Here is a 14509-nt window from a genome sequence, read left to right as displayed (position 1 = left end):
CAGTATTGAATTAATTCATGTTATACACTGATAGTGCATCACAATCTTAAACATAGATAGCAGATGAGGCAGAGATATGAGGTACTGCACATAAAATATTAATATGTGATATTCCTGCATCACAGTAACAACTTTTTGTTCCCTTAGATGGTAGAATGATTTATCCTGTGCACATTACAAGCTAAAATATAAACACGTGTATCAGAAATCAAATCTAATGTCAAAGAAGAAAAAAAAAGTAATGTCTTGACTGAAATGTACAGAAAGCAATACATATGAAATGTGTTCACTTCTCCTCCAGAGTAATATTTTTACCTGAGAGAGGTTTCCCAGCTACAGTAGGTAACATTTCCAGAGGCAGGAATGCTGAGGCACAGAGTTTCTCCTCAAAAAGTGTATATGTCTAAGAGATCACAACTATAGGGACTTAGTGATTGGATGAGTTACAGCTGTGTGTGGCATTAAAACATGCTTATTGAAGAAGACTGTCTTAGGTGTAGTAAGTGTAATGTTGTCCAAGGCTGGACTGCTGAAGGGTGGAGCTTGAGAAGTGTATATTTCTCACTGACCACTAACTAACCATAGTTGTAGGAAGTATGCGATTCAATTAGCTACAGCTGGGGCCAACGTTCCATGTACAGACTGCGTTTACTCCCCTGGAATCAAAGAGAGAGACAGGCTGTCAGTCTGATCCAGATTCCACAGAGAGAGGAAATAAGAGTGTGTCTACTGAGTAGTATGTTAGTGTTTGTGAGCAGTTGACCTGGCACATGCAGGGCAAAAGTAAATCTGGGTCCCCACTGGCCTCTGTGCTTAGCACAGGCCTCTGGTTAAGATTGTAAGGGGTGTAGCACCACCCTATGCAGGGTGTTAAGAGGGTGTTACTTCTCTTGAGTTGTTAGTGTGAAGTAGGCATGCAGGCATAGCAGAATAGTGAGGATCACCACTGATGCATGTGTAAAGACAGAGCATGGGGAGGGGTGCCGGCAGCTGCTAGGAGACGCAGCCTGGGGTGCCTGAAAGCTGAGGCGCCAGTGGCAGTGGAGAGGTGTGAGTAGTGTGAGACAGAGCCTGGCAAAATACAGGATATGTGTTAAGTGTCAATAGCAGTATAAAATAGGAGAGTGCTTCTCGCCCAATCAAGGAACTTCCACTTCCACTGCTACTTCTTGAAAGGGATTAGTTAGAAGGCCAAAAGGCAAGCACTCCGCAAGCAAAGGACTCAACATTGTTTAGTAGGATTTCGAGATTGACCTAGGAGGAGGTCATGGAAAGGACCAAGGAGTGAGAAACAGAGGACCAGAAGTTGTGTAGTGTCACGGGGGACAGTGAACTTGATGTTCAGGTCTCTGAGTTACTGTGAGTGAAGGGCTCAGAGTAGCTCAGTTAGGTTCTCGTCGAGACAGAGTGAGAGGGAGAAAATGATCTAGTTTTCCGACCTAAGCATAGTGTGCCTTATGTCCTTAAGTCTCCCTGATGAAGTGCTTGTTACAGAACTACTCTTGGAAAACCAAGTCCTGATCAGAGATACATTTTTGCTGATTCAGAAAAAATCAGTTCTTTCACCTTCTTTTTATTTCTGAGAAGAAGTAGGCAAGGAGAGGGAGATCAAAAGCACAGACGTCTGGGAGATCTTGGTCCCAGTGTACTTCCAGCCACTGTTCACCTCCCCTAATCTTATACTTGCTAAATAAATCAGAAAAAGTGTCTGTCTTATTCTATACCTATATTATATATTTGATAAAATTGAAAATCTAAAATAATACAAAAAACGTAAAACAAAGTAAGCTACAGGTGACACCTGAAGCAGTTTTAAGAGCCACAAACAAATATTTTTTAAATTATTGTTTTTGAAAAAACAGTGATAAACAGCATTGCCAACTTTAATGTTCACAAGACAATAAAGATGAAATAAATCAGTCTACTGTTAATAGTTAGTCAAAAACCTTAATAAAGAATGAGTATTTAGAATCAAAGGAATTTAAAGGCTCATTGTGGGCAAAAAGACCGAAATTGGCTGGGTAGTGTGTTTATGGGCACATGGCTCAGATATTTTCCACACTGTTTACAACCCACCATTAACAACAGTCTTCTCTTCACGTTTTACGTGGAAGTAATAAACACTAACAAACATTTACTTAAAATTTAGTACAACTAAATAACCAATGTACAGTACATGAATCAATCTGTGGATTAATCACTGACTTAAAGCCTCTAGTTAGAAGTGGACTAAGAAAGCATCTCCTTCTATTCACATGCACTCTTATAGGAAATAAGTTTTAATGTAGATGCCTTTGATTCAAGCACCATTTTTCAAGATCGAGTCTGCCATGTAAATCAAGAACTACCTGCATTGCATTCTGCTTTTGGGTAGTGGAGAACTGCCAATGTAATAACCATAAAGCACCTTTATTTCTTGGCTGTCTATTCTTTGCCTGGGCTATTGCTTCTCCTTTTATACAAGGCAAATAGCCTAATACTAGCAATAAGAGCTGATGCACCATTTTAAGGATTTCACTAATACAAAAGCAAAAAAGCATGTTTGTTTATGCTAAATGTGCTAAATTCAGTGGAGAAAACTGAACTATCAAAAGCGACAATCTCTTTTTTAAAACTATTTTTGCTTTTCCTGTTGATGCGCAGCACTTGGCACTGTGTGCCAACATACTTACTGCAGTTTATGTTTAGCTTAGCCAAGAAACCACAAAACACTTGAGTAAATCTGACAAAGACAGTAGTGCTGCACACTGAAGACACTGAGGGTTTGTGACTGACAAGCCCTCTGCTTGGTCTAGCTCTGAGATGTACTGTACTTTTGAAGGAGTGAAAAGCAGCAATACAGTTTTTACAAAGAAGATGATTCCTTGTTAAATGATTTTTCCTTTTCCTGTCTCCACATTCGCTTAACCCAATTCTAAAAAGAGAAGGCAAACAATGCTGGGTTGTTTGAAAACTTGCATATCAAACAGTAGTCACCACATCACAGGCGCAATGCATACTTTTGTAGACATAGAACTATGGTAAAACTACCCATTTATTAAGGCTGCAATTCTGTACAGATGAACCCTTCCAGTAATATTTAGCAGTTTACTTAGAATTACCACTTTATTTAAAAACAAACCAGTGAATGAAATCTGTCTCAACAACGTTCTGGATTGATCACCAATTTCTGGAGGATATTGATGCTTTAAAGTGGGGGTGTACTGGATGTAGATCATTAATAATGAACCGATACACTTCCTTGTTTTTCTGACTGTGAAATTCATTGCACATTGTTCTTTTTTGAAGACACTTAAAAAATAATAATTATGTACACATATAAGACAGATCTGACCTTGCAGCTCCGATATAAAAAGAATAATATAATAATGTTCTGTTTTCTAACTCTAAACATAAAAATAAAGCCCTACATAAAAATGGAAATTGCACCAGTGCTGTACAGAACTACAGTGTGAGCCTGTAACAGCAGAAGCTGGCACTGTAGTAATAAATACATGCTGGCTGACAGAAGGATTTCTATCAAAGGAATTTAGATATGCCATTTTTCATCTGTCTGGTTATGGTTTTCAGCATTCCATTTTCTTTTAAATGCAAGGATGAAAAATACAGACATATACATTTCCTTGCAGAAGTATTAGGGCCTTGTCTATGGTGTCCAATATGGTAAAACTACAAAATTGCGCATACACATTTGTAAACTACTGTACAGTATGTGCAGTGTCTGAGTCTGTGTGTATGTCCTGTGATGGACTGATGTCACATCTAGGGTGTACAGTATCCTGCTTTGTGCCCAGTGCTTGCCAGGAGAGGCCCCGGACCTCCTGCAGCTCTGTTAGAAAATAGATGGATGGATATTTCAATCAATAATTTAAATAAATTCTCACATGAAAAACTGGAACACTTCTGCAGTGAAATGTCTGCTGCACAACCTGTATTTATTCACTGGTACATCACATTACATTAGTCATTATGGAGACTAGTGAGCAGGAAGGGCTGCTTCTCGTCGCAATTCATGGGAACTGGAATGCTAGTTTGCGACAACATGGTGGCTTACAGTACTTTCACAAAGTACACAATTTTATGCCTAATTCAAAATTTGTAATTTTTTTTCCATACCATCAATGAATTTCTTTAGTGACCAAGATTTATACTGTAACTGGTCTGAATAATTGAGATTGCAGTTTCCCTTTAATTCTATTATTGACATGATTTCACTCCCCTTTCCAGTTGGTTATTGGGCTAAAATTGAATCCTGAAATGGAATGGCAAGCAAATTCAGATCTAACTCAGTACAGAACACTGTTCAAAATTGGACTGGGGAACTGGCAGTCACTATTATTAAGATGGACTAGTAGGCTTTCTATTATGATTCATCACAGTGTGCTGACCATACGTCATCATGGCCCTAACATTGCAAACACAATTACTATTTGTAGTGCAATAGAAAAATACATGAGATACAGTATTAGATTTAATGGTACCAACATTTGTCTAGCATAATTGTACTCTACAGTCTGGTAGCCATCCCTATGTTTGGAGTTAATGGTCTAGCAAAAGTGCAAATATTCTTAAAAGAGATATACATTACAGATTTCTGCTTTTCTGAGAGTTTTTTTCCCCAATTTGTCTGAACTATATATTCACACCTACTTAAAGTTTTATATAAACTACCAAAACTCCTAAGACTTTGAGAAAAATAATTACATTTAGAATAATAGGTAATTGTTTGGAATGTGTTTTTAGATTGTTTAATGCTCCCACAAATAGTAACCTTCAACTAATTAATTTATGCAACAGAGCCTACTGGATACCCTGTAAGAGTTAATACTGTGAAAATTGCCCCAACCCTCTATTCAAAATTTGCACTCTCAACACAGCTGGAATTTTTATGCATATGTTTTGGGAATGCACAGAGGTCAATTGTCATTGGAGCCTGATATTCATACTGCGTGAAATGGCAATGAATAGTGTGGCTCGCTGGCTTAACTGCGGCAAAGGTACTGATGACACAGCACTGGCTCCCTGCACATACTGTAGCCTTCAACTTTTGTTATACAGTATTTCAAGGATATGGCGATGCGAAAACTTTTTTACCGCCAGAATAAATGAGGCTAGCAATGCCACTTTGGAGATCTGGAGGGAAACTGCGACGAGAATAAATGAAAGATTTATGTGGATCTGATTATCATGTGGTCTGCAGAGGAAGGGGTAGACTCAGGGGAGAATGAGAGAGGGGAAAATGATTTTGTTTCTGTCGGGATTTGATTCATTAATCTAAAAAAAAAAAGTTTTTTTTTATTTTTAGAACCTCCCCAGGAATGAGAATCTTTACATCATTTACTGTTGTGTATAGAATCTAAGCAAAAAAATTGAACATAAAATGGCTGTTTTGTCATACAGTTCAGAATGGTGTACATGGTGTTTATGTATCAAAGTCAGTGACATTTAGTGGCTTTCTTAATTAAATTCAATGAAGGTGAACAAAATACATTCATATCCATATCATAATGGTATAATGTTATATTTCAGAATTAAATAATGTTATAATGGGGTCCTACCTTTTGCAACAAATAGCTACAGACACACATTTTCAAGAACTCACAGTATGTTTCAAAGGCATGTCTTCTTGTCTTGAATATAAATACCATCAAATGAAACATGTTATGGGTACATAATCTAATCTCTAGCCTCTATTAGCTCCTAATGTGCCCTTTAAGGTCTTACAACGGACAATAAACACAATGTCACTAGTCTACCATGACAATGTTTCACTCTGGGAAACAGCTACAGTACATGTATGCAAAAGAATTTGACTTAAATAAAAAATAAACCAAATGAAAGTGTTTGGAGAGATGTAGCAGTTTATATAGATTCGTTTGGGGGTGGCAAAATTCCATTTCTCAGTGCTGTGACCATAGCATTGAGGTTAATGACCTTAATTCTCTTTGAAGGAGTGCCAAAGCAATTAAGACCTCTGATTTAGATATTCAAAGGAACAGTCACGTCGTTCATTTGGTTTTATTACTAATCAAATACTCCAACAGGCTGTCAAGCATGGTATTTTAAAGCTTATAAGAGATGGTGGGGTTTTCAAAAATATTTGTTTCATGGTGACAAGTGAAACAACCTAATTTTTAGTGATGAGTAATAGCAGCTCAGAGAGATATAACACTGCAAAAGTTATGCTCTGCCTCCCACCTCTTTGAATTACAAGGACATCTTCCACATCCTGTCCTTATATGGTATATGTTACCAATACTCAGCCTCAAAATCAATCTAGCCTTTTAGTCATTATATAATCCACTTGGAGATTCTAACAAAGGAATCTTTTTCTCATTTTCCATTTTTATTTCCAAGAGCTTCAAAACAAAGGCTCAGTTTGCAGGCAGAAGCAATGACATGCTATTCCCTAAAGCATTTTGTCTGGGCCAGTACTAGAAGCCAGCAAAAATAGCTCTGACCCAGCTACTATATTATAAATTCGCAGCATCTTAGATACTGTATTACACCTCCCATTGCATGTGGTAACCCACACACTATTAGAGCTTTAAATTCTAAAAATAAAACAAAAAATGCTTAAGGAGTAAATAGATTAAGGTCCAGCATTTTTTCACACAATCACTGAAATAATAAGACTTTACCACAGAGCCAATTTCTGAATGGAAGCAAAGAAGGTTGTGATGAATTGAAAAATGCTACTCTCAATAAATGAAATAAAAACCTCAAAGCTTAGAAATTACTTTGGCATTAAAGTACATATACTACTAAAATAATATATATACCATATTTTATTTTAAAAAAAGCTTTGGATTACAATGTGCTGATAATTTTAAACAAGTAAAACATTTAAACACCACTGTAGAGGTGGCCACAGTAGTAGTAGCTCCTGCAATGACTAATCAACAAATTGATTGATCAAGAAACCTTTACTTGTTCCTTTCCATCTTTATACTGCATTGTCCCCAAAATACTGGCTTGCTGACCTCAACACAATTGTCTGGATGGCAGGTTTAGACAAAACCGCAGCTTGTCTCTACCATGCTGAAAAGAGAAGAAATGAAACACAACGTTTCGGCTGTGGAGTCTTCTTCGTGTGTGATTTCCCCTGACTCTACCCCTTCCTTTGCAGACCACACCCGAAGAAGACTCCAGCTGAAACGCTGTGTTTATTTTCTTCTTTTCAGCATGGAATTAACCTTTACTTTGCAGCCTATGTACATTGATGCAGCTACCTACTTGATCTAGCTTGTCTCTACTACATTCCCCTGAAAGATGTGGGAGAAGGTCCTGCTGGCCTCTGTCACCTGACCAGTTGGAAGAAGGCAATTGTTCTGGTGATGATTAAAAACTAGGAAGCACAGGCTTCCAGTTTGTTCTCTATTGCACTGCGTGACATTGGTTGTCAGAACTAAGAGATCAGCTGACAAATGGCTCAATGGACATATACTGTAAATTTTCTGAAGAGTGTCTGAGTGAGTGTGGGTTTCCATTTTGATAAAATGTTTTAGAGTAGAGTCTTGGAGAGAGACTATTTGGGAAGCTGATAAGCAGCTTAGCAGCCTGGTGAGTATAGAGATGGCAGTGAAGAAGTTTAGGTAGGAGATCAAAGAAGAGTAAGGTTTCTATTTGGCTTTTCATTTTTCCTGTGCTATAAATTCAAGCACCACTTTTGCACAAAGAAGAAAAGAAACATGTATTAACATGTGTTTATCTGTGACAGGCCTATTATATATCATTTGCTACTGCACCACAACCCCTAGGTCTGTCAAAATAAGTTAGATGGACAGTTGTTTTAAATATCGTATTACATAGGAACGATGGTATGAATTTGGGAGAGTAACTCTGCCTTTCCCAGTTAAGGTATACACCTTCAGTTCAGAATCTTCTCATCTTAGCGGAAATCCCCCCCTTCTCTCTTTATGAAGTCCCTCTACGACAGCCCTTGGTAGAATAATTCTACAATGTGTCCTTCTCCATTTTCTCATAAACTGACACTTCACTACTGCTCATACAGGTAGCTCAATCACATGAACTCAAAAAGAGAATTTGAGGGCATTTTGTGTTTATAATACATCTAAATACAAATGTAAAGGTTGAACAGTGATCCTGCTTTTATGTAATAGGTTTATCCTTATCTTAACAAATTAATTATTTAACATAGTATTAAGATTAAAAAATGCAAACAAATTACCATGGGCACACTTTGATATAGGTGTTCTTAATAGTGTGATAAAGATTACTATAATAATTTTATAAATATATTAACACTTAATATTCTATTAAAGTGTTAGCCAAAGTAACTTTCTACATCAATATGTTAACTAAATGTCAAAGGATTCACTTGACATTCGGAACATGACAGGAAAGTGAAATATGCTATTAAGCTTGAATGAATTAAATTGATGTGCATTCATGTATTTTACATGACCGAAGCAAAAGATTAAAATTTAATTGAATCATTAATCAAATTGCCTTTAACTTAACGAAAGGGCGTTATCTATTTCATATTGTATGCGTGTTTGGAAGAAGTCTGTTTTTTACAAAGAATGCAGCTACAGTACACACTAAAGACTGATATACATCACACATCTTTCAAAAGCAATCAGGGAAGTTCCACTGAAATACATTTTGGCAGCTGTATTGGATGTATGATAATGTCTAATAATTCCTAAGTAGGGTTATTGATGGGAAAACCAATTTTCTGAAAGGGCACTCAGCCCATTTTTATACATACAAAATGGGATTTTATGGTGACAAGTCTTCTGCCCCCAATTCATTAAACAATGTAAACCAGCAAAATTAGTTTGGGAGCACTGAAATTTGGTGGGAATTGCTATAAAGCAGAGTACAAAGGTTCTCTTAAACAGTTTACAACTTTTTTTTCTGATCCTTAGGTAAGCCAATTTTTTGTTTGAGGGTAGCGGTGTTGAAATCTTTAAAAGGAAGAGAAAAGCATACCTGTATTCTTTGATTATATAGTGACCTCAGGAGAACACCCTTGAAAGTTACAGTAGTGAACACTAAAATTTTGTTTTCACCATCGATGTTTCCCATTATTCTCTCACAGGGACTTTACTGCAGAGACAATTTACCCGTCTTGTGGTAATTGTTTGTGTCAATACCCTTATTTTACTATTTTAAATCAATTTTAACACCATTCAAGAAACCACTAATTCATTTATCCATTCCAAAGACCAAATATAATCATCATAATGTTCTTGTAAGGAAGTCATAAGTGCCTTTCTTACCTTTTTCTTCATCTTCACATTCTTAAAAATAGCATGGACTCTCCAAGTTTTTGCAAACATAGCTCCAAATGCTGTTGTATATCCCACCGTAAGAATCCATGTCCTGACCTGCATGAGGAAGGATTCATCACTACATTCACACTGAAATTCAATGCTTTAATGAGGCTTTATTCTTCTCAGGAAAGACCAAATCCAGTGAGATTCACTTCATGCCCTGTTTTCTTATTCCAAAAGCAAAATGTTATTCATTTTTTCCCCCATATTCACATACTTTAATTACAATACCTAGACATGACAATTTGAAAAGCAGGACACAAATAAAATAGTGTCACAAGTACAGTAAAAGGAAAAAGGGAAAGTTTATCAAGATGTATTTAAATGCACTATAATTTTACATTTGTAGTTTTTGAAGAACTGAATATAGACAAGTCTGTAAAATGGGCTGAATACTGTATAGTATATAACACTCTGTCAGAATGAAATATTCTCTTGTATCACATGTACAGTACAGTATTACACATACTACCTATTTAAACAGATAGAGCATGTCCCCATTGTACAGTTTATATCTCTAATATGTGCAATGAATAAAATGTGTGGTGAGGCCCTGTCCTCATTTTTCATTACATAAAATAGTGATGAAAAAATGTACTTGCTAAACACTTCTGTTGCCCAATATAATTCAAAGTTAAAGTGTTATGATAGAAAGGTCAGCCAAAATCCTGAAATACACTCTGTAAGACATAGGGATATAGAGCTCAAGAGAAGCCCCAGTTCATTTTTAACAGTGAATAGAGAAAATAATAGTGGTGTCAACCTTCTAACAACTGTGCACAAATAGCTTAATAAACAACTGTTGCTAATAGCCTGCATTCAGTTTGCATTTACAATACAATTTTATGTGTTTAGGGAGCACGTACATCTTCCTCCAAACATCTACAAAACCTTTAATATTGACCTTAAAAACGTGAAACTGTGTTTTGTTTGGTTGTAAGGTTAATGATAAGAATGCAAATCCTGTTGAAAGAAATCAGCAAAATTGCCCTTCTGTAAGGAAAAACAAAAAGAGAAGGCTGGAAAAATGCAACTTTAGAATTGCCATAACTGGAAACTTATGAAACACTGACAAATACATTTCTGGTATCTTTGAAATGCAGAGCTTTTCACATCAGAATACATGAAGACACTGAAATTAATTCCTGTTCCTGGAGGCAGCTGAGTCTTCTGGTTTTCATTTTTTCCTAGACTCTTAATGACTATTTGGATTAATTGATCACTGCATTTGTCTATATTGCTCTGTTTCCTGGTCTTTACTAATTGGCCATTATAAGTTAGTGATGAAACTTTAGGGACTGCAGACCTCTAAAAATATTAAAAAGTAAATATTAACTGCCTTACATGTGCTCACAGGAATCTAATACTGAACATGTGTAAGAGTCAATGCAGAATTTCAAAATGTTGGCTATTTTATATCAATATTTGTAGGGATTTGTGATCATGGCCTTCAGGACCTGTAGTCTTTGTTGATTGATTTTCCCTGGTAACTTGCACAGCATGGGAACAGATACAGTAAATTAGGCTATCGCTATTTAGTCATTCTTTTTCTCTGTACCACAAATAGTGTACCTTCTTTGCCTACATACTGTAGATTCATGTGGTTTTTAAAGAAAAAAAACAAAGTAAAAAGTTGTAACTTTTATGTGCATGTTTGCAGTCTTTTTCACCTAATTTATACTACAGTATATGTTCTTTCTGTTTTCCCGTGGTATCACAGGTACTCTGATTCCCACCCACCTCCCAAAGACATGCAAAGAAAGGCCATTTTATGTTTACTGTAGTGGAAACTTACTGTGCACAGGGTTTCAAATACTTTGTCAGAGACAAAGGACCCATCAAGACCAAAGAGAAATATAGAGGCATAAGACAGCATCCCTCCAAGGATAATCAGGTTGTTCATGTATGGACTGGACATCTTTATTAGCCTGTGGAGACAGAAGCATATGGCATATGGGGAATTTACTAGAACCAAATTGATCTGATATTCCTGTGGATGTAATGAGATGCATTTTCAGTATAATTAATGAATGAGAAGCCAGCCTGACCCATTTATACAAGTCAGGCGGGATTCTCTAAATAGCTTGATCAAAGAACAAGGCCACCTAATAACTTCAATATTTCATCCAGTGGCTCTGAAATGAGGGGTCTTCCAAGATGAGAGCAACCTTCACCCTGCAAGGAGGGGAGAGTCATTAGACTTCTCTCGAAGCTTTCATAGCTCTCAAAGGCGTTTCTCCATCAGCTGCAGCTACAGTACAGTACAGTACAGTACATCCTGTGTAGATTGCTATTACAGGGATAGTTTGAGGCATTTTCTCATCAAGAGAATTTCTCATCATTCATGCTTTAGCTTCTTTGGAGTGAGACAGGGCTTCCCAAGGGGAAGAAATTCCAAGTGGAATTCCTTTAAAAAGACAATACCGAAGAAGGTTTGACACTCGGTTGAGTAAAGGGAAGACCTACATCACAGTTAAACAAGTATGTTTTCCACCCATCTCAAATCACTGTTTCTGTGGTCTTTCCCTTGAGGGTGCCTAACAGACAGTTCATGCTAGATATGATTTTATTGTGCAAAAAAAGCCCAACTCAAGGACAGCTTTAAAGATATTTCTTATGAATTTTCCTTTAGGGGAAAACATGTAAAACTGGTTCTAGAGGTGAGGCGATTGTTCGATTTTATTGCAACAGCACTTCCTAAACTTTTCTCAAAAAAGGCAAGTTTGATATAGGGTGGAAATCACTTATGTTGTCTTTGCTTGTTTAGGTAATTGTCTTCTTCTAGCTCACAGAAGACTTTGAAAAATTACAAGTCCTTGGTAATGTTGGTAATGTTGAGCAATTTATTCCATAACAGTTAGTTCCTTATACCTGACATACACCTGGTTTAAACAATGTATGAGACACACCATTTGAAGAGACACAGCTCAATCTGTGTCCAGATCTGACTATCGTTGATAATTATCTCTTAATCCAAATGCCTGAACAGCAATAATTGACTATAATTTCCTTCCTTAGCACATTTCACAGAGGCCAAAAATGTCCTTTTTTTGGCGGCCACAAATATCTCAGCTGTGCAGTTGGCCATTAAGGCCCCAGCTCAATTGCACACCAATGGGAGCAGGGGAGAAGATCAGGAAGTGTCTTACTTCTGGTTGCGATTCTTGATGTTAAAGAAAAGAAAAGCGCTGGCCATGAACATGCCCAGGATGGTGATCGCTGATAGGATGCTGTAAAGAGGCAGGTTTATGTGCCTCCTCTGGAGTCGGACAAATGTCCGGTCTTTGGGTGGCTCCACTCCTGCAGAAACAGAAGAGCATAACTGTGAACTGTGTAGGCACTTGGAAACAAAAGAAAACTGTTAGGTTCACTCCAAGTCAAAAAGGCCTTGTGCAGATCAAAAATAAGTTTATGTTATTATTGTTCTTTTAATGTGAACATTTTTTTGTAATAATTTGAAAACACTACCATCTGGACCATAGGGGTCAGCATGTGCTCTGGATGAGCACAAACTGATTAAGCAATGAGAAAATTACTCCCCTTCTTTCTGATTTTAAACAAAATAAAGGAATATCTGATTTCTCACAATGCTTAGGATTAAATGTATGTAACAATAACATTTTAGCTCCTCAGGTATGTTGAAAACCTGATTAAAACAGAATTGACCATTTAGCCTTAAATTGCACTTACAACTGAAATGCATTACTCTTGACCCTTTTAAAGCTTTTCTGCTTCCTCTCGGAGACAAAGTACTATTTTCAGGTTCTGCTGTCCCTTACCTTGAAACCTGATGGTGTTGTTGATGAGTTCTAGAACATCAGCTATTGCATTATATTCTCCAACCTTCACTTCTTTGCCTTCTGTAAAAATTGAAGACGAGAAAATTTCGAGTGAAGCTACCATGTTCTTTAAGTACACAGTATTTTTATGAATGAAACTATGAATGTCATCCACATTTGTTTTTAATGCAAGCTAAAAACCCAAGGGGTCCTGAATTGTCGTGACTCTTAGAACTCTCCACTGCAAGGATCCATGAGTACTATAACAAGAATAAACACAGCTACTGCAATTGAGATCATAACACTCACTATAGGAAGAAGCCTGACTGAGTCAGTGCTCAGGATTTGCAGGATGGGGTTAGCAAAACGATACTTGGTGAATTATGGACCACACTGGGCATGTGTTTTGAGAAATGGCTATTATTGATCCTGGGAGGCACCTTCGTATAATGGTTGTGGGACTCCTTCCAGGTTGTTGAAATTGATACCCTGGCTTCTTTTAAGAAACAACTAGATACTGTATGATCCTTGCTTCAATCAGTTACTAGCAAAAAATGTGCTACTGTACATAGGCCAAATGGCCTTCTCTCATTTCTAACCTTCTTATGTTCTTTATTTCATAATAGTTGGTGAGGGGTTCAGATGATTTCGTGTTATTCAATTATTTTAAAATGATTTCAATAACTTTAAGCAATCTGTAGAAAATGCCCAATTCAAATTAAAATCTTACCTGTGGAGTCTTAAAAATTAGAGAAAATGTATTTAGTTTAGTCTTACAATTTTAAGTGTAAGTTCATAATAAAGTCTGTAAACATTTCCAATGGCAGTCAAATAATTCGCTCACCTACCCAGCCTATAACACACAACAGTTTGGGGAATAAAGTGAAAAACCACATGTGGTTCTCAATAAACAATTCTTTTACAAGTTGCATGTAGAAACCTTTACATTCTTATAACAGTTACTTTGAGATGCCTGAATGCTCATCCCTTTCACATAATGACAAACTAAAACTTTGCTTTTAAACTTTTTTTTATTTGAAATTGCTAGTTATGTCTTTTCTGTGATTTGCCCAAGATGGAGAAGTCAAGTGTCATTCAAACCGCTTTTCTCAAAGGAAACCAGAGACCACTTGTCTAAAACCAAGTGCCTTGTTCTTTTCAGACATCTAGTTATACTCATATTCATCTGCAATTTTGAAGCAAAGGAATTGTGTGAGAGTAATTCTTTTGTATAATGTCAGAAGTAGTTCTTATTTACATATCTGAAACTAACAACTTTTAGTATACTGTAAATCGAGAGTGTAAGGACTGTGAAAAAGTAATTCCAAAATAAATACAGTATAACAATATAATCTGACCTACTGTATGTCTACAACCCATAGAAAAAACATTTATTGTTTTGGCATTATCACTCCTGTTTTTATCTGT

General features: G+C 36.6%; 1 protein-coding gene across 2 annotated transcripts in view; it reads right to left on the bottom strand.

Annotated features, from left to right (window-relative positions):
* The window catches only part of gabbr2 (gamma-aminobutyric acid (GABA) B receptor, 2), a 341109-nt gene that overhangs the window by 84757 nt on the left and 241843 nt on the right, over positions 1–14509 (bottom strand). For both annotated transcript variants that reach the window (XM_006635781.3, XM_015357533.2), the window contains exons 9-12: positions 13082–13162; positions 12452–12602; positions 11098–11230; positions 9249–9356 (exon numbers count right to left, since the gene is read on the bottom strand). In XM_006635781.3, coding sequence (XP_006635844.1) covers positions 9249–9356; positions 11098–11230; positions 12452–12602; positions 13082–13162 — 473 coding nt within the window. The remainder of the gene's footprint in view (positions 1–9248; positions 9357–11097; positions 11231–12451; positions 12603–13081; positions 13163–14509) is intronic.

The sequence above is a fragment of the Lepisosteus oculatus genome, chromosome 10 (genome assembly GCF_040954835.1).
Source record: "Lepisosteus oculatus isolate fLepOcu1 chromosome 10, fLepOcu1.hap2, whole genome shotgun sequence".
Classification (NCBI taxonomy): domain Eukaryota; kingdom Metazoa; phylum Chordata; class Actinopteri; order Semionotiformes; family Lepisosteidae; genus Lepisosteus; species Lepisosteus oculatus.
Note: the sequence above shows the minus strand (reverse complement) of the source record. Positions and strands in the feature narration are given on the sequence as shown.